The sequence below is a fragment of the Myotis nattereri genome (assembly GCF_964212035.1).
Source record: "Myotis nattereri genome assembly, chromosome: 9".
Lineage (NCBI taxonomy): Eukaryota > Metazoa > Chordata > Mammalia > Chiroptera > Vespertilionidae > Myotis > Myotis nattereri.
This window is the reverse complement of record NC_138084.1, coordinates 1,481,451-1,498,881: the sequence shown is the minus strand read 5'-3', so window position 1 is coordinate 1,498,881 and position 17,431 is coordinate 1,481,451. Positions and strand designations below refer to the sequence as shown.

The 17,431-nt window shown below is 68.9% G+C and overlaps 3 protein-coding genes across 7 annotated transcripts; all 3 read left to right on the top strand.

Moving 5' to 3' along the window:
- The first annotated feature begins 388 nt into the window (after positions 1-388).
- Positions 389-5,272, top strand: PIDD1 (p53-induced death domain protein 1). Its single transcript, XM_081099866.1, has 15 exons — positions 389-758; positions 1,195-1,608; positions 1,895-2,104; positions 2,190-2,244; positions 2,376-2,577; positions 2,658-2,783; positions 2,897-3,076; positions 3,151-3,298; positions 3,392-3,527; positions 3,608-3,758; positions 3,838-3,961; positions 4,037-4,155; positions 4,230-4,343; positions 4,432-4,637; positions 4,877-5,272. The coding sequence occupies exons 1-15, from the start codon at positions 461-463 to the stop codon at positions 5,133-5,135; spliced, it is 2,742 nt and encodes a 913-aa protein (XP_080955992.1). The 5' UTR covers positions 389-460; the 3' UTR covers positions 5,136-5,272.
- Positions 5,273-5,640: 368 nt separating this feature from the next.
- On the top strand, positions 5,641-13,462 carry SLC25A22 (solute carrier family 25 member 22). Of its 4 annotated transcripts, none has more exons than XM_081098311.1 (11): positions 7,470-7,614; positions 8,173-8,235; positions 8,449-8,575; positions 8,938-9,063; positions 9,276-9,331; positions 10,501-10,591; positions 11,164-11,282; positions 11,395-11,569; positions 11,652-11,806; positions 11,897-11,972; positions 12,047-13,462. In XM_081098311.1, the coding sequence occupies exons 3-11, from the start codon at positions 8,556-8,558 to the stop codon at positions 12,198-12,200; spliced, it is 972 nt and encodes a 323-aa protein (XP_080954437.1). In that variant the 5' UTR covers positions 7,470-7,614; positions 8,173-8,235; positions 8,449-8,555; the 3' UTR covers positions 12,201-13,462. The 4 variants fall into 4 exon arrangements, with proteins under 4 accessions (XP_080954438.1, XP_080954437.1, XP_080954439.1 ...); XM_081098313.1 differs by having other exon boundaries at positions 7,599-7,614; positions 8,173-8,255; XM_081098314.1 differs by having other exon boundaries at positions 7,600-7,614; positions 8,449-8,540.
- A 451-nt stretch (positions 13,463-13,913) lies between these two features.
- CEND1 (cell cycle exit and neuronal differentiation 1) lies at positions 13,914-16,819 on the top strand. 2 transcript variants are annotated; one of them, XM_081098309.1, is made up of 2 exons: positions 13,914-14,039; positions 15,258-16,819. In XM_081098309.1, the coding sequence occupies exon 2, from the start codon at positions 15,338-15,340 to the stop codon at positions 15,785-15,787; it is 450 nt and encodes a 149-aa protein (XP_080954435.1). In that variant the 5' UTR covers positions 13,914-14,039; positions 15,258-15,337; the 3' UTR covers positions 15,788-16,819. The 2 variants fall into 2 exon arrangements, with proteins under 2 accessions (XP_080954435.1, XP_080954436.1); XM_081098310.1 differs by having other exon boundaries at positions 13,934-14,387.
- The last annotated feature ends 612 nt before the right edge of the window (positions 16,820-17,431 follow it).

Sequence of the window (17,431 nt, the reverse complement as noted above, 5' to 3'; positions counted from 1 at the left end):
TGTCAAAGCTGTTGAGTGAAGGTTGGAGGTGGGGCTGGACCCAGGAGACTCCTGGGGGGTGGGGGGGGGGGCGGGAGGAGAAGGGGACAGCCAGGATGACCCAACAGCTCTAGAGCCCCTTGTCCAAATGTCCAGAATTAGGGTGCGAAACGTCGCCCCGCCCCCCTCCCGGCAGGCAGGTTCCCAGGCTCCTCTGCACACAGGTCACTGCTTGCTGCCCTCCCGGGCCTGGGCTGCCACCCTCCAGCCCCATTGCATCTGGGATCTGCCCAGCCTGGGCGCCGGGAGGTAGGAGCTGGTGTGTTAACAAACCAGAGTCCCCATGCCACTGCCCGGGAGGGGGGTCCAGCCCACTCCTCCCCTCTCCCCACCCTGACTCCGCAGGCTCTCCGGGCCCTGCCTGAGCAGGCCTGCCTGGCAAGCTGGGACATGTCCAGCCCCCGAGGCCTGCCGGTGGGCGATGGCCACGGCGGAGGAGGAGCCGCAGCCCCGGGCGGCTGCTGCAGGAGATGCTGCAGACACTGCGGATGCGGATGCGGGTCCAGGGGCATCCCTTCTCCTGGCCGGGAACCGCCTGAGCTTGGACCTGTACCCCGGGGGCTGCCGCCGGCTGCTGCGCCTGTGTGCCCGGCGCACCCCTCAGCTGCTGCGGGTGGAGTTCCTGCAGCTGAGTGGCCACGAAGACCCTCAGCTGCTGGGGGCCGCCCTGGCTCAGGTGCCGAGGAGCCTGCCGCACCTCCGCTCCCTGGTCCTCAAAGGTGAGCCCCACCTGGTCCCAGCCCTCTCCCACCCCCACCTCCAGCTCCTGCCCCTGCTTCTCCGTCCTCAAAGGCCAGGCCTATTCCCAGCCGCCCTCACTAGTGTCCATACAGCATGCCCAGCCCTCTGCTCCCCACGTGACACAGGCTGCGCCCCAGCTCCCGGCCCTCAGCTGCCTGGTGGTGGTCCCCGGCAGAGGCAGTGTGCACGCTTGCCCGGGGCAGGCAGGCCCTGGGTGATGGCTCCCGGCTGAGATGAGCCTTCAGGCCCGGCCCCTGCCTCCCTCCACCTGCTGGTGTCTCTCCAGTGTCTCCATCTGTCTGTCCTTGTCCGGCTGGGGTAGACCTAGAGGCCCTTGCCTGCCGGCCTGCAGCTCCCTCCCTGGCTAAGCTGGGACCTGGGACTGAGGGCCACCCCTGCCTTTCACCTTCCCAGGTGGGCAGCACTGGGATGCGCGGGGTGCCTGCCTGCGGGGCTCTCTGGCCACGCTGCCCGCCAGCCTGAGTGGCCTGACCCGCTTGGCGCACCTGGACCTGAGCTTCAACAGCCTGGAGACACTGCCCGCCTGCATCCCGCACATGCGCCACCTGGGCGCCCTCCTACTCTCTCACAACCACCTCGCAGAGCTGCCTGAGGCTCTGGGGGCGCTCTCGGCCCTCACCTTCCTCTCCGTGACCCACAACCACCTGCAAGTGCTGCCCGCAGCGCTGGGAGCCCTGTCCGCCCTCCAGCGCCTGGACCTCTCCGAGAACCTCCTGGACACTCTGCCCCCTGAGGTCGGAGGCCTGAGCAGCCTCCAGGAGCTCAATCTGGCCTCCAACCGGCTGCAGAGCCTACCGGCCTCCCTGGGTGAGTGCCGCCATGCCTCCTGGGCTCGCAGGACAGCAGGGCATGCCCCCAGCCACTGCCAGGCCTCCACGCATCAGCTCCTCTCATCCTCTGCCGGCCAGGACCCTGCACTCACAGGCCTGGCTGCTCCTGGGCGGCAGCCTTGTAGGCCCCCTTCCCTGGCTCTGAGGCTCCTTGCTCAGGCGCCTGAGCTCTGTGGGTGCAGCCCTGGGGCAGGGACTGAGTCACTCCCGGGGCGGGGTGGCCCGAGCTGTCCTCCTGGGGCCTAAGCAGCGCCTGCCCACAGCGGGGCTGCGTTCCTTGCAGCTCCTGGTCCTGCACAGCAACCTCCTGGTCTCGGTGCCCGCCGGCCTGGCCCGCCTCCCGCTGCTCGTCCGGCTGGACCTGAGGGACAACCAGCTCCGGGAAGTGCCCCCCGAGCTGCTAGACGCCCCCTTTGTGCGCCTGCAGGGGAACCCTTTGGGCGAGGCCCTGCCGGGCTCCCCCAGCCCCCCAGGTAGGCTCGCTGCTGAGGAGGGCAGACTACAGACAGGACACAGGCACCCACCGTCCCCATCCTAATGGCGCCCGTCCTTCCACAGGGACACCTGTGGTTCCGGGAATGCCCAGGCTGTTCCTGACTTCAGAGCTGGACAGGTGTGTGGCTGGGGAGGGGCCAGAGGAGCCGCTGGACACCTTACCCCAGAGGCCCCCAGAGGCCCCCAGGGGCCAGGCTCAGACCTGAAGCCCCTCCGGTCTGACCTGACGCCTGCCCTGTCCTCACTCAGCTTCCTCGTGACCCCCCAAGGCTGCTCTGTGACCCTGGCCTGCGGTGTCCGCCTGCAGTTCCCCGCCGGGGCTACTGCGACCTCTGTCACCATCCGCTACCGCCTGTGGCTGCCGGAGCCGCGCCTCGTGCCCCTGGGTCCCCATGACTCCCTGCTCAGCGGGGTCCTGGAGCTGCAGCCGCATGGGCTGGCCTTCCAGCAGGCACGGCAAGGGGGGTTGGGGGCAGGTGGGCCGGCCAGGTGTGGCCCTGGAGCTCACCCCCGCCCCCCCGTGCCCCGCAGGAGGTGGGCCTGTGGCTGCTCTTTGTGCCCCCACGGGCCCGGCGCTGCCGTGAGGTGGTGGTGAGGACCCTGAGCGACGACAGCTGGAGCGACCTGGAGACCCGCCTGGAGGAGGAAGCACCGAAGGTGAGGCTGCCTAGGCCTGCCGGGGAGGAGCACGAGGGTGGGGGAGGGGGGGTGTCCTCCAGGACCTGACTCCCCTCTGACCCTGTGCCCTCTGACCCCATCCCCATGCCCAGCGGCTCTGGGCTCACTGCCAGGTACCCCACTTCTCGTGGTTCCTTGTGGTTTCCCGCCCGGTGTCCAACGCCTGCCTGGTGCCACCAGAGGGGACGTTGCTGTGGTCCTCGGGGCATCCAGGGGTCAAGGTCACCTTCCCCCCTGGAGCCACCGAGGAGCCTCGTCAAGTCCGAATGCAGGTACAGACAGGGCAGCCGCCGGGGGGTGGCCGGGGTGCCTCACGCACGGGGCGCTCAGGGGCCTGTCCGCCTAGGTGGTGCGCATGGCAGGCAGAGAGCTGCGGGCGCTGCTGGGGGAGCCCCAGGCGGCGGTGAGCCCCCTGCTGTGCCTCTCCCAGAGCGGCCCCTCCAGCTTCCTCCGGCCAGTCACAGTGCAGCTGCCTCTGCCCCCGGGGGTCACAGGTGAGAGGGGTGGCCGTGGGGCACCCCTGGACTTGCGGCCCGAAGGGGAGGCCCTGTGGGGAGCCTCAGCCTGTGGCCCCCTCCCTTCCGCAGGCCTGAGCCTGGACCGCTCCCGCCTGCACCTGCTCTACCGGGCGCCCCCTGCAGCCACCTGGGATGACATCACGGCTCAGGTGGCGCTGGAGCTCACGCACCTGTACGCGCGCTTCCAGGTCACCCACTTCTCCTGGTCAGTGCCCCTCCGGCGCCCGCAGCCCCTCCCCACCCCGCCTCTGCGTGCACAGCCCCGCCTCACCCCAGCCCCCCCAGGTACTGGCTCTGGTACACCACCAAGACCTGCGTGGGGGGCCTGGCGCGGAAGGCCTGGGCGCGGCTGCGGCTGCACCGGGTGAACCTCATCGCGCTGCAGCGGCGCAGGGACCCCGAGCAGGTCCTGCTCCAGTGCCTGCCCCGCAACAAGGTGGGGGCCGGGGGCTGGGAGGGCCGGGGATCTGGGGGTGGGGGCCGGGGGTGGGCTCTGAGCCCGTGGGTGCCCCCAGGTGGATGCCACCCTGCGGCGGCTGCTGGAGCGGTACCGCGGCCCCGAGCCCTCGGACACGGTGGAGATGTTCGAAGGCGAGAAATTCTTTGCTGCCTTTGAGAGAGGCATCGACGTGGATGCGGGTAGGCCCTGCCCCTGCGCGTGGGCCCGGGGTCTGCCCCCGACTCCCTGCTGACCCGCCCCGTCCCGCCCCGCAGACCGCCCGGACTGCGTTCAGGGCCGCCTGTGCTTCGTGTTTTACTCCCACCTGAAGAACCTGAAGGAGGTGTATGTGAGCACCGCGCTGGACCGGCGGGCTCAGGCCGTGAGGGGCCAGGTGGGCCGACGGGGGGCCCCCAGGCTGCCTGCCCGGGCCGAGGCCGGGGCACTGAACCCCGTCTCCTGCCCCAGGTGTCCTTCTATCGGGGAGCCGTGCCGGAGGAGGTGCCTGAGGAGGCCGAGGCAGTCCGGCAGAGGAAGGGCGCGGACGCCCTGTGGATGGCCACTCTGCCCATCAAGCTGCCGGTGTGGCCGGGGTGGGGAGGTGCGGGCTGAAGGGGCAGGGGCGGGCCTGGGGCCGAGGCCAGGGCTCACTGCGTCCCCTCCTCCCCAGAGACTGCGGAGGGCCGAGGGCCCCGGCCCGGGGCAGGGAGCCGGCCTCTCCCTGGCACCTCTGAACCTGGGCGACGCTGAGACCGGCTTCCTGACCCAGAGCAACCTGCTGAATCTGGCCGGGCGCCTGGGCCCTGACTGGCCGGCCGTGGCCCTGCACCTGGGCCTGTCCTACCGGGAGCTGCAGCGCATCCGGCATGAGTTCCGGTGCGTGCCTCTCAGCCTCTGGCTGCGGCGCTGGGCCCGCCTCAGGCCTGGGCCCCTGCTTCCTGGAGGGCCCCCTGAGGCTGCTGAGTGCCTTCGGGGACTGGGGGGGCAGGGCAAACAGGTACAGACAGGGATGGTCTGGCCACACTGGCCCAGGGAGCAGGAAGCCGGCCCAGGGTGGGTGTGGTAGGTAGTCCTGGGGGGGGGCCCCCTCAGTCACCGAGCCCCCTTCTCCCCAGGGACGACCTGGACGCCCAGATCCGTCACATGCTCTTCTCCTGGGCTGAGCGCCAGGCTGGACAGCCAGGGGCAGTGGGGCGCCTGGTGCAGGCCCTGGAGCAGAGCGACCGGCGGGATGCGGCGGAGGAGGTGCGGGCTATCTTGGAGCTTGGCCGCCACAAGTATCAGGATGGCATCCGCCGCACAAGCCTGGCTCCCAGGGACCTTGCCCCACCTGGGCCCTCGGCCTCACGGTCCCCAGAGCCTGCCCAGGCCTAGACTGACCCGCCGACTCTGGCCTGGCCCCACGTGTGCCGCGGCGGGCTCAGCGGTCCCCACTCCCAAGTCTTCCCTGCATGTGGGGACAGTGACCTCCGTGGGCAGCAAACAAACACGCGCTGTCTGGCTGCTCTCAGAGTTGGCTTGTTTGTTGGGTGGAGATCAGAGGCCGGGCCGCCGCTGGGGAGGGGGGAGCGGGGAGGCCTCCGGTGACCTTGGTCCTGCCCAGCACCTCCTGTGGGTCCCGATCTTCCCGGGAGGGCGAGGAGCCGCGGCTACAAAGTGACGGCTGCATCTTGGATACAAAGTCACCTGTGTGCGGGCTGGTGCGCCCGCCTCGTTGGCTGACGCGGCGCCCTCCCTGGAGCCCAGTGTGGTCCCATCGCGCCTCCCGCAGGGCTGCTCCCGGTCCCGCGCACACAGGGGCGCCCGGCGGAGACCGCGGCGTGGGCCCGGGTGCAGTGGCCACGCCGGCCGCGAGGGGGAGCCGGAGCCCGTGCGCTCCGAGGCCGGGGGCGGAGCGCGCCGAGCGGACGCACTTCTGCAGCGGGGCGCGCGGCGCGGCGGGAGGCGAGCGCGGCGGCGGCGGCGGAGCGCGGTGAGTGCCCCGGCCGCCCCCGGACGGAGCCCGCTCCGGTGCGGTCCGGCTGCGGGGGCGAGGGGCGCCGAAGTCGGCCCGCGGAGGTGACAACTGGCGGGACCAAGCGGCTGCGGGGGACCCGGCCGCGGATGCTCGGCTCCCCGCCGCCGGGTGTGGGAGGCCGTGCTCGGCCCCGAGCGGGGACGGGCGCGCTCCCCGCGCACACGTGTCCCTGCGGGCTGGTTGCCTGGGGCCGGAGCCCCGAGGCCAGGCCGCGGGGGGGTCACTTGTGGGAATGCGCCGGGCGATGTGGACACGTGCGTGGCTGGAGTCGCCATCGCCTAGCGGGGGGCAGCCCGGCTCTGGCGCCCGGCCTGGTGCGGACCCGTCCAACGGGACCGGGAGTGGAGCCGGCCCCGGAGCGGAGCCGCTGCCCCCGCCCACGCCGCCTCCGTCCGCGGGGTGGCGCCACTCCAGCCGGCGGAACGGAGCGCGCCTCTGGGTCGGGGGACGGGCAGGTGGGATGGGGAACGAGGGGCCAGCGACACACCCTGGGGGCTGGGGGCGTTTACCGGGGCGCCTGGAGGCAGCGGCGTGGCCTGTTCGCCTGCCCTGAGCGGTGCCTGGCTGTGGGCACGGAGGGGCGGACAGTCCAGGCTGCTGGTCCGGGGCCTCGAGTTCGAATTTGAGCTTGGCTGGGGCTGCCCAGTTCCTGTAGCCACATGGGGTCTGGGGTAGGGCCCTCCACGGAGTGAGGACCGAAAAGGGGGTTCAGAGTCAGGCTCCCTCTCCAGTTCTCCCCATGAGCCCGCTCACGCACTGCTCTGCCCTGCTGCCCCTCGCAGCTTGTGGTGGTGGTGGTGGGGGGGGAACCCAAAGCTGTCTTCTTGGGCTTGGGGTCCCCGCTTCTGGCCCTGCCTCTCCCCTCCTTACATAGTCCGTCTGGATGCCGGGATCCCCATCATCTAGGCGCCCTAACCCCAGGTAGGAGGTGGGGCCAGGTGATGCTCAGAAGACAGGGTTCCCCCAGTCCTCAGAGGACAGTGCTAGGCCTGGGCGCTGGGGTGTGGCCCCTGCCCCCGGGGTCGGGGGCAGGAAGGAGAGCTGGCTGTGACCGGTATACCTGGAGGGGGTGGGGAGGGAGGGAGGGGTCCGGTTGAAGTTCAGAGGGCAGACTCTTTGTGTGCTGGGCTCAGAGAAGCAGGTCCCAGGGAGAGGCCCTGGGGTGTGAGCTGGCGCGGGGGCGGGGGGGGGGGGCACTTGGCAGGGCAGAGGACTCTGGGAGTGCCCGTTCTCATGACCTCTGGACCTGCCAGGTGAGCAGGCCTGTGGGTGGCAGCTGGTGGCCCCTGAGACCCAGCCACTCCCTCCACTCCCTCCCCGGCCTTTGGTGACCAGGAGCGTCTCCCTGTGCCCAGGGCAGGTGTCCCTGACATGCACCTTCCCCAGTGGACACACAGGTCCCACAGTCCCATCTCCACCCCACGGCACCCGGTGCCCAGCAGAGGCCCACGGGGCCTGAGCACAGAGCCCCATCCTCAGGGAGCCAGGGCTCGAGGCAGAGCCAGCCCGCAGGCTGCAGGCAGGAACCCACGGGGCAGCTGGGGCGCAGTGGCCAGGGGCTGGCATCCCCGTGCGCCCGTGGCCTGGCTTGACCTGCTCAAGTCGGACCCACCGCCCTGTGGGCTGAGGCTGCCCGGAGGCCCGGCCTCCAGGAGCTGTCACACCCCTTCTCATCCCTTCTCCCGCCGCAGGGAGCCTCACGCCCAAAGTGAAAGAGAAAGTCCCCCCCCTCTGCCCCTCCCCGCCCGGAGACCAATCCCTGCCGCCGGCACCTCCCTCGCCGCTAGGGCTCCTCTGAGCGGAGGCTGAGGTCTCAGAGGAGAGTTCTGCACCTCGGTGAGCGGACCGGATGGGGAGGCGGGGGCCGGGCAGCGCGGGCGGAGGGCCTGCGGGGTGGGCAGGGCCAGCCCGACCTGGGAAAGCTAAGGTGAAGGTCACCAGCCCTCGGAGGGACCCCGGGTGTGAGCCAGCTGGTGACGGTGGCAGCGCTGGGGCTGACAGCTCAGGCTTATTGGCGGTGCCCCCCGGGGGAGGCCCGGGGCTGGCGCTGGCTGGGGAGTCCTGCCCCTAGTGAGGGGGGCCCCACTGCCGTAGAGTGGATGTGGGGAGGTCAGCCATCCCCCTCCCAGCTGCCCCCCCCCTTTGCCCCGCACACCCTGGTCGATGGGTTCTGGGGTGTGTGTCTGGGAATGAAATTCCTGGGAGGGTGGAGAGGAGGGGGGGGGGGCAGGGCTCCGGGTGGGTGAGGATGGTGCTTCCTCAGGAGAGATGTCTGAGCTGCAGCTGCGGGTCCTGTGGGGAGACTCCGACCCCTTCCTCTGCTCACGGATGGGGGCGGGGGGCGCTCTGGGTGGAGGTGACTGACCCGGCTGGAAACTGTCCCCTTCCTTCCAGCCTCTGCTGCTGCCGCCCCCCCACCCAGGCGCTGGCCCTTTAAAGACGGCGCTCTGTGTGCACGTGAGCGTGAGCGTGAGGAGGTGCCGGCAGGACACGCCGTGGGGGGCCTGGAGGGGAATCTGCTTGCCGGGCACCTCCCCCGGTGCTGCACCCCAGCCGGGGTGGTGGTGGGAAGGCTGGGTGCCCCTCGGGGGGCGTGGGGGGGGCGTGGGGGTGCCTGGGGGTGCCTGGGTGGCCCGTCCCGCCGCTGATTCCAGCCCCTCTCCCTTCCAGGACGGAAGGGGGTGAGATTCCCAGCAAGTGGCCGGCCATCTCCCACCTGCCAGCTCCTCACCCTCCACCGCCCGGACTCCGCCTCCTACCTGGTGCGGGCCAGTTAAATGGCTGATAAGCAGCTCAGGTGGGAATGCTCCTGCCGCCCTGGGCCCCACCCTCCCCCTGCCCCTGCCCTGTGGCCAGGAGGTCCCATCCTCCCCCTGCCCCCTGCCCTGTGGCCAGAAGGCCCCACCCTCCCCTTGCCCCTTGTCCTGTGGCCAGGAGGCCCCACCCTCCCCTTGCCCCCTGCCCTGTGGCCAGGAGGCCCCACCCTCCCCCTGCCCTGTGCCCAGGAGGACCCACCATCCCTCTGCCCTGTGGCCAGGAGGCCCCACCCTCCACTTGCCCCCTGCCCTGTGGCCAGGAGGCCCCACCCTCCCCTTGCCCCCTGCCCCCTGCCCTGTGGCCCAGGAACCCGGCAGGCCCTGACACTCCCTCTGCCCACAGTCTCCCAGCCAAGCTCATCAATGGCGGCATCGCTGGGCTGATTGGGGTCACCTGCGTGTTCCCCATCGACCTGGCCAAGACGAGGCTGCAGAACCAGCAGAATGGCCAGCGCATGTACACCAGCATGTGAGGCACCAGCCGGCCGTGGGCGAGGCTCCGTGCAGTGTGGGGGCTGGGGGGGGGGGCGGACTCCTGAGCTCCACTCCTGGGCCCCCCCACCCTGTTTAACAAAAGGGGACACTGAAGAGAGGACAGGCCTGGGGGTCCTGCTACCTGGGCAGGGCTGGAGCCATCTCTGTGCCCGGCTTGTGCCCAGCTCACCTGTCCCTTGGCCGCAGGTCTGACTGCCTCATCAAGACCATCCGCTCCGAAGGCTACTTCGGCATGTACCGCGGTGAGGCTCTGGCTGGGGCGGCGGGCGGGGGGAGGGAGGCGGGCAGGCAGCAGGCCTGGGCTGTGTGCCTGTGAACTGTCCCATGGGGGCCGCTGGCCCTGCACGAGGCCCATCAGCTGGTCCTGGTGCCGGTGTCCGGGGAGGTGGATGACAGGGTGGGATCTGGGCAGTGGCCGTTCTCAGCCCCCACCCTCCTGCCACCCCCACCCCCACTCACCCCCAGCGCCTGGCATGGCAGGACGCGTGTCTCTACCACTGGCTACAGCCTGCTTCCTGCCACCTTTGAAAAGAAAATATTTTTTTATTGATTTCAAAGAGGAAGGGAGAGAGAGACATCAGTGATGAGAGAGAGTCATGGACCGGCTGCCTCCTGCACGCTCCACACTGGGGACCGAGCCTGCATCCTGGGCCTGGTCCCCGACCAGAATCAAACTGTGGTGCTCAACCACTGAGCCACGCCCGCTGGGCATCCCCTGCCTTCTGAGAGTGGCAGGCCCTGTCTGTGCTGGGAAATGGGGGGGGGGGGGGGGAGAGCAGTCCTGCAAAGCAGCTTAGACAATCCCCAAGCCTGGATTTCCCCGAGGCTGTGCGGCCCTGAGCCCTGACTGCAGGAGGGCTTGCCACTGCCCCGCCCGGCTCCAGCCCATGGGCTAGCCCAGGGGTGGGCAAACTTTTTGCCTCGAGGGCCACAATGGGTTCTTAAACTGGACCGGAGGGCGGGAACAAAAGCATGGATGGAGTGTTTGTGTGAACTAATATAAATTCAAAGTAAACATTACATAAAAGGGTACGGTCTTTCTTTTTTTTAGTTTTATTCATTTCAAACGGGCCGCGGGCAGTAGTTTGCCCACGGCTGGGCTAGACTCAGCCTCGTCCATTGTGGGCCCTTCACCCAGGGCCCTCGCCAGCGGGAGCCCCTCTGCCCCCCGGGAGGTGTTCCTCAGGGCTCAGGGCGCCCACCTGGCTGGAACGGGAGGGTCATTTGGGGGAGAGCGAGCAGAGTGCCTGGAGGAGGCAGCACTGCCCTGTCCCTGCCTGGTCCCCGCCCTGCCTGGCACCAATGTGGGTGAGAGGGCAGGAGGCGGCGGCCAAGGATTGACTGGGGTAGGGCTCTGCCAACTGGGAAGCAAGTGCTGGCTGAGAGCCTCCCCAACATGATGTGCCCACAGGAGCCGCCGTGAACTTGACCCTTGTCACCCCCGAGAAGGCCATTAAGCTGGCAGCCAACGACTTCTTCCGACATCACCTCTCCAAGGACGGGTGAGGGGGGGCCGTGCCTCCAGGCCAAGGACAGGCTCCCTCCTGCTGCCCCTCACCTTGGCCGTGCAGGGCCTCCTCTCCCTCTTGTGTCCCGTCCTCCGCGTCCTTCCCCCCCACCCCCCGCCCCTGCCCTGCACTGGGAGGAGTGAGGCAGGCTCTGAGTCTGCTGCTCCAGCCCCCGTGGTCCTTGGCCCTGGGCCACGGCCTGCTCCCCCATAGGCTGGGATTTGTGGGCGCTGACCAGCTTTCCTCTGTCTCCAGAGGGCGGGCTGAAAGGGTAACCCCTTGGGGCACTTGAGACCCCCCAGCTTCTCCATCTGTCTTTGCGTGAGAAGGGCCCTGCCTCCCTTCCCGGTTCCTGCCGCGGGGCCATCTGTTTGCCGGGCTCGGTGCCCGCGCTGCAGGGCCTGGAGGGGTGTCTGAGGCTGAGGAGTGCTGTGCCCCCACAGGGCTGCGTCTGCCTCTACTGCTCCCGCCCCCCTTCCTCCCCTTCACACCCAGGCGCAGGGGCGGCCGCCTGGGCAGCAGGGCCTCCGACTCTGTCCGTGACCCCCCTCCCCTCCCCCCTGCAGGCAGAAGCTGACCCTGCTGCGGGAGATGCTGGCCGGCTGTGGGGCCGGCACCTGCCAGGTCATCGTGACCACCCCCATGGAGATGCTCAAGATCCAGCTCCAGGACGCCGGCCGCATTGGTGAGTGTGGCCGGGGGCCGGGCACCCAGCCCCGGGGTGGGGCAGCCGCCTGGCCCGGTCCCTGCCCTCACCTTGAGGGAGAGCCAGCCTGCCCTGTCCGCTTTCTCCCCAGCCGCCCAGAAGAAGATTCTGGCTGCCCAGGCCCAGCTCTCCACACAAGGGGGCACTCAGCCCGCAGTGGAGGCTCCCGCCTCCCCACGGCCCACGGCCACCCAGCTCACCCGTGACCTGCTCCAGAGCCGTGGCATTGCCGGCCTCTACAAAGGACTGGGGGCCACGCTGCTCAGGTGGGAAGGGCGGGAGGTGGGAGGAGGGAGGAGGGAGGACTGCCCACCCTGAACCTCTAGTCACCACCCCCGCCCCCTGCAGGGACGTCCCCTTCTCCATCGTCTACTTCCCCCTCTTCGCCAACCTGAACCAGCTGGGCCAGTCCGCGTCCGAGGAGAAGTCCCCCTTCTACGTGTCCTTCCTGGCGGGCTGTGTGGCTGGGAGCACGGCCGCTGTGGCTGTCAACCCTTGTGATGGTCAGTAGGGGGCCCTGGGCCTCCCTCCGGCTGGGGGTGGGGGTGGGGTGGGGGTGGGTGAGCAGCCCCCTGACCTGGGCCTCCCTGCAGTGGTGAAGACGCGCCTGCAGTCGCTTCAGCGCGGGGTTAATGAAGACACCTATTCCGGGTTCCTGGACTGCGCCAGGTGGGTGAGGCCCCTTGGCGGCGGGGTGCAGGGAGGCTGGCCGTGGCTCTGACCCCCCCCCCCCTTCTCCACAGGAAGATCTTGCGGAATGAGGGTCCCTCCGCCTTCCTGAAGGGAGCCTACTGCCGCGCCCTGGTCATCGCCCCACTGTTTGGCATTGCCCAGGTGGTCTACTTCCTGGGCATCGGGGAGACCCTGCTGGGGCTGCTGCAGAACCCCCAGCCCTGAGCCTGGGTCCCCCCACTCGCAGGACTAGAGTGGGCCTGGGGCTGGGCGGCCCGCCCAGGACCAAGCAGGGGAACGTCTCTCCGCCCGTCCCCGTGTGGTTGGGGGCAGAGGGAGGGGTGCAGGGTCCACACACATGGACCCAAGGGGTCCTGCCTGCACAGCCACGGGGATCAATGTGTTATTTATGTAGAAATCACAGAAATCTTTACATTCCCGGAGCCAGCCCTGCACCAGCTCCACCCTGGCCTGGGCACCCCCGGGACAGAGCTGGTCTCTGAGCCGGGGGCTCCCAGGTGAGGGCTGGGCAGGGTGGACCCTCCGCTCCAGGCTACCGGCTCGTCCCCAAAGGGGAGGCTGCACAAACCTATTTATTAACTTGCTGAGCACAAGTGGCTCTGTCCAGCCCTCCCGTCCGTCCATCGGTCCAGCCTCCCCACTGCTGCTCTCACCTCGGCCAGCCTCGCAGGAGAATCGGGGTCTCCTGCCCTCCACATTGAGCCAGGAATCCCAGGCAGGCAGGGGGGTCCACACTGAGTCTTGACTCCCAGGGAAACCCACCCTCAACTGTGGGACCCAACAATCCTCCTGGTGGGCCCCTCTGCCCCACCCCAGATGGGGGGCCCAGAGCGTGTGAGAGGTCTGTGTGCATATGGGAGAGCCGCTGCCCTTCCCACGTGGCCAGGCAGTGTGTGCGTGTGCGTGCGTGTGTGTGTGTGCTGTGTAAACCTGTGCCCCGCTGACCCTGTCCAGAAGTTGTTTCTCCAGCCTAGCCCCTCTTGCTGCACCTGCAGCTGACTGCTCTTCTGAGACCTGCACCCGGGTCTGACCATGGCCAGTGGAAAGGGCAAGCATGACCAGTATGGAGCCAGGGGCGCCTGCTCTGTGTGCAGGGGTGGCCCTCCAGCCACCCTGCTCTCTGGGTCCCTGCAGCCCCACCCGCCCGCTGTCCAGACCCCTCCCCATTGTGAACTGAGGCAGGCGCCCGCCCTGCCACCCCTGCCGGGTGATCGTGTTGGTGATTGGTCCTGACGTGCCGGTGCTGTGTCCCCCACCACCCAGGCCCCCTCTGAGGAGGCCCCTTCCCAGCGACACTACCTGGGGCCGAGGCCTGGCCCCCAGTCTGCGGTTGTGCCCATCATCTGTTGTACCTTGGGAGCTGCTGCTGCTGCTTACAGATTTATATTTTTTTTCTTTTGAGGAGTTTTAAGAAGTGACTTTTTGTGTCTTGTCATGTAAGAAGATAAATAAATATTCTAAGTAGATGCCTCCTCTCTGAGACTCTGTTAGGGGCTGGCGGGGGGAGCCCCTCTCATAACCAGCTTCCCCTGCGGGCCTGGGTCCCCCTGCCCCCTCGCTGATGGGTACATTGGCCCGACTCCTGCGCTGTCTGGGCTGGGGGTGCGGGAAGGCCAGCCTGACCCTAACCCGCTCTTGGGGTTAAAAACGGAGCCAGGCCAGGCTGGTGTAGCTCAGTGGTTGAGCGTCCACCGATGAGTCACGGTTGGATGGGCTGGGCACGTGTTACGGGCTGGATCCCCAGTGTGGGGCGCGCAGGAGGCAGCCAATAATAATTCTCTCATCGTCGTTGTTTCTATCTCCCTCCCTCCTTCTCTGAAATCAACAAAAATATATTTGGGGAAAAACGGGGCCGGGGTGGGGTCGGGGCGCCCGCCGCAGTAAGGCAGTGGGCGGAGCCTGAGCTGATGAGGCCCCGCCCCCTCATGCGCAGGAGCACTGCATTGTGGGAAACTCCTGGTCCTCAGCCGCAGCTGCCGCTCCAGCCGCTGAGGCCCCGCGCAGAGCACCCAGCGCCGAGGCGGGAGCGCCGGGAGCAGCGGTGTAAGGAGGCGGGGGCTCCGGGGCGCAGGGCCGGGCGGGATGGGGGCGCTCGGCTTGCGGCGGTCCCCTGCCTTGAAGGTCACTCTCCCGGGCACAGGAGCCCCGGGGAGGGGGAGGGGGAAGGGGAGGGGCAGCAGGTGACGTCAGCGTGAGCTCAAAATAAGCGAGGGCCGTGGGGGAAGCAGACCACCCGCCCGTCGCAAACTTGACTCCCAGCAGCTGGGTGCGCCTCCAGATCGGCGGGCGCGGGTGGGGTGCTGGCTCCTGGGAAGTGGAGCAGCAGCGGGGCCTCTCCCTGGGACACCCCCATCAGGCTGTGACCTTCAGGCGACCTTCCATGTGGCCCGGGTGAGGAACCTGGGCTGCCATGGCCCCCCGCCCGGGATGGGGGCGGGCGTTCTCATGCTCCCAGGGGCGAGGCGGACAGGCAGGGCCGAGGTCTGCAGGGAGGGACGGCTCGGCCCAGGGCCAGGCGCCCAGACCCTTCAGCCGCCCTGTGCACTGAGGATGGGGCCAGCCTTTCTCCCAGCCCAGACCCCCTCCTCCGCTGGCCCCTCGCTGAGGCTGACTGCCAGGTGTGTGCCCGCTGGGTACACCCGGATCCCCTCTGCCCTCCCCCCCCCCAGGCAGGTGCAGCCTGTGGTTGGGGAAGGGCACCCTGCCCTTGAGCTCAGCAGGTGAGGCCGGGGCTGGGTGCTGGGTGCTGGGTGGGCGCAGCGCAGGCAGCCTGTCACTCCCCTCCGGGCTTCTCCGGCCTCCGGGCATCACCGCAGGGTTTTTGCATCAGGTCCTGGTGGCCGGGGGCCACTCCCACCCTGCCCTGCCCCCTCCGCCTGGACCCAGTCCCTCTAAGAAGGGTACATGGTCGGTGCTGCCCAACCCCCCCCCCCCCGGCTGCTGCCCACCTCCCCTGGCCACATACCCTCTGGGCTGGTGGCTCTCGCTCCCCTGCCAGGCCTCCCTGCCCTGGGCCAGGGTCATGGACGAGGCTGGAGTGTAGGGAAGACCGTTTTATAGACAAGGAAACAGCAGCTCTGGCTGGGCCTGTGTGGGGGGAGGGTTTCTTTGGGTGTGGCCAGGGACAGGTGGAGGCTGGGCCCTGGCAGAGGAGGATTCTGAGCTGGGGCTTTTGGGGGGTCCAGGGGATTGAGCGGTGTCTCCATGGGGACCAGGCGGTGGGGACTGGACAGGACGGGGCGTCCTTGTGTCTCCCTCCAGGCCCACGTGATGCCCAGGGGTGAGCTGTCCTGAGCCGCTGTGGTCCAGCCGCCTGCCTGTCCGCACCCCCATACCGCGTCATGGAGTCCAGAGGGAAGGCGGCCAGCAGCCCCAAGCCCGATGCCAAGGTGCCCCAGGCCGGTGCGGAGGTCAGAGGCCCCCCGGCTGTGGACGGGAAAGGCCCCTCGGCCAAGCCTGGGAAGAAGGAAGCCCAAGGGGAGAAGCAGGAGCCGCCGGTGGCCCCTGCTCCGCCACCTGCCAAGAAGACACCGGCCAAGGCGGACCCTGCCCTTCTCAACAACCACAGCAACCTGAAGCCGGGCCCCGCGGCCCCCGCGGCCCCCAACGCGGCCCCCGAGCCCAAGGGCCCAGGCGACGGGGCCGAGGAGGACCAGGTCCCCAGTGGGGGCCCGGGCGGCCGAGGCCCCTGCCCCTTCGAGAACTTGACCCCCCTGCTGCTGGCTGGGGGGGCGGCTATGGCAGCCGTAGCCCTGATTCTTGGCGTGGTCTTCCTGGCCCGGAAAAAATGACGGCTGCTGCTCAGGTTGGGGACCAACCACCCCTGTACAGACCGTGGGATGTGCATGCGAATCCTCATAGCTGTCTACCCATAATCCATAGGCAATAGAGATACAAGCGCCCCAGACACCGAGGGAGAGAGACAGGCTGCCCGGGGCAGTGGGGCCACGCCCCCTTAGCTGGTCCCTAGCGTGTCCCCCTCCCTCTCCCCCAGGCAGGGACCGGCTCCTGGGTCCTGAGCAGCACAGGGTGGAGCTGTGGCCTCGGGCAGAGGGCTCAGACGGGGCAGTGGGTGGGGTGGACCCTGAGCCGGCCAGCTTGTCCCGAGGGGCCCCAGTGGTCTGAGGGCTTCTGGCCGCTTCCTGACAAGCCCCAGGCAGGAGGGAGGTCTGAGGCAGACCGGTCCAGGCTGGGCTCTGACCTGGGCCCGGCCACATGGGGACATTAAAGGTGTGGCTGTTTCACCCTCCCCTCTTCTGCTCTTTGCTTGCAGCCGGCGGGTGGGGGTCTGGCAGGCTGAGCCACTCCAGGGGCTGACCCAAGGCTTCGTCCCACCTCTGCCTGCTGCCCACGCCCGAGCTGGGGAGACGGTGCAAGGCCCGTCCAGAGGGGCCACCTCACTTCCTGCCCTGAGCCCTCTCCCCATCCCGTGGCAATTGTCCCGCGGAGGGGGGGCAGCTGGGGGCGGGCAGGGAGGGGGTATCAAGGACCTGCCCCCAGCTGTGTCTGCCCCCAAAGGTGCCCCTGGAGAGGGCCCCGCCTGCCTTACCCAGCGTCCTTTGAGTCGAACAAGCGTATAAATGCAATAACACAGGTAGAGTAGGACCACTTGGTGGGTACCATCACCATGTCCATTGCCCCACTGTGCCTGCAGGGGGACCGTGCTGGGCAGCCCCTCTTTAGCCCACGTAGTCCTGGCGTGGCCCCCAGCATGGTGGCAGCGGGCACCGTGGAACCCTGACGTGCCCTTCCCTGGCCAGCCGGCCGCTGGAACGCTGGACCTGAGTGGAGGCCGAGTCTACAATAAACTGTTGTCTCTCGGCTGGGCTGGCGTCCTCACCTGCATGAGTCTGGGAGAGTGGGGGTCCCCCGCCCCGTCAGGGAAAGGGTCCCTCCCACACCACCTGGCTTTCCAGAGAAGGGTCCCCCCAGCCCGCCACTGCCACCGCTATGCCCTTGATCCTGGTTGGCTCCGCTCACAGCCGTTCCGGGGCCGGCCCCACAGCCAGGCCTTCCTGCTGCCCGGGCCACACTGCGCAGGGCGGGACGGGGACTTGGGGTGGGGAAGGGGGACCTTGTTCCTCAGGTTGGCCTCCAGCCAGGAGGGCCCTTTCTCTGCACCCCCTCTCTGCAGTGAGCTCCCCATCCCCGGGAGGGCACAGGGGAGACTATGGGGTGGGGGTACTCTTCTCTCTTCACCTCCCACCCACAGCTCCCGGTGCCCACCTGGCCAGGCCGGCCCTGGGACCCCAACTGCAGGCGGCTGGCTGGCTGGGCAGGGGCTGGGGAGCAAGGCCCATGGGGCCCGAGAAGGAATGCTATGGGCCTGGCCTTCTCCGAGAGGCTGTACGGGGCACATCTTCCCCTCTGGTCCTCCCTGTGCCCACCTCCCCGAGTGGCAGACCCTGGCGAGCACCTGATCTCAGGCTCAGACA

Coding starts and splice junctions, on each gene's coding strand:
- SLC25A22 (XM_081098312.1), top strand. CDS start 8,556: ATGGCTGATAAGCAGCTCAG. Junction 11,283..11,394: donor CCAGGACGCCGGCCGCATTG/GTGAGTGTGGCC, acceptor CTTTCTCCCCAG/CCGCCCAGAAGAAGATTCTG. Junction 11,570..11,651: donor CTGGGGGCCACGCTGCTCAG/GTGGGAAGGGCG, acceptor CGCCCCCTGCAG/GGACGTCCCCTTCTCCATCG.
- CEND1 (XM_081098309.1), top strand. CDS start 15,338: ATGGAGTCCAGAGGGAAGGCGGCCAGCAGCCCCAAGCCCGATGCCAAG.
- PIDD1 (XM_081099866.1), top strand. CDS start 461: ATGGCCACGGCGGAGGAGGAGCCGCAGCCCCGGGCGGCTGCTGCAGGA. Junction 2,105..2,189: donor GGGCTCCCCCAGCCCCCCAG/GTAGGCTCGCTG, acceptor GTCCTTCCACAG/GGACACCTGTGGTTCCGGGA. Junction 2,784..2,896: donor TGGAGGAGGAAGCACCGAAG/GTGAGGCTGCCT, acceptor CCCCATGCCCAG/CGGCTCTGGGCTCACTGCCA.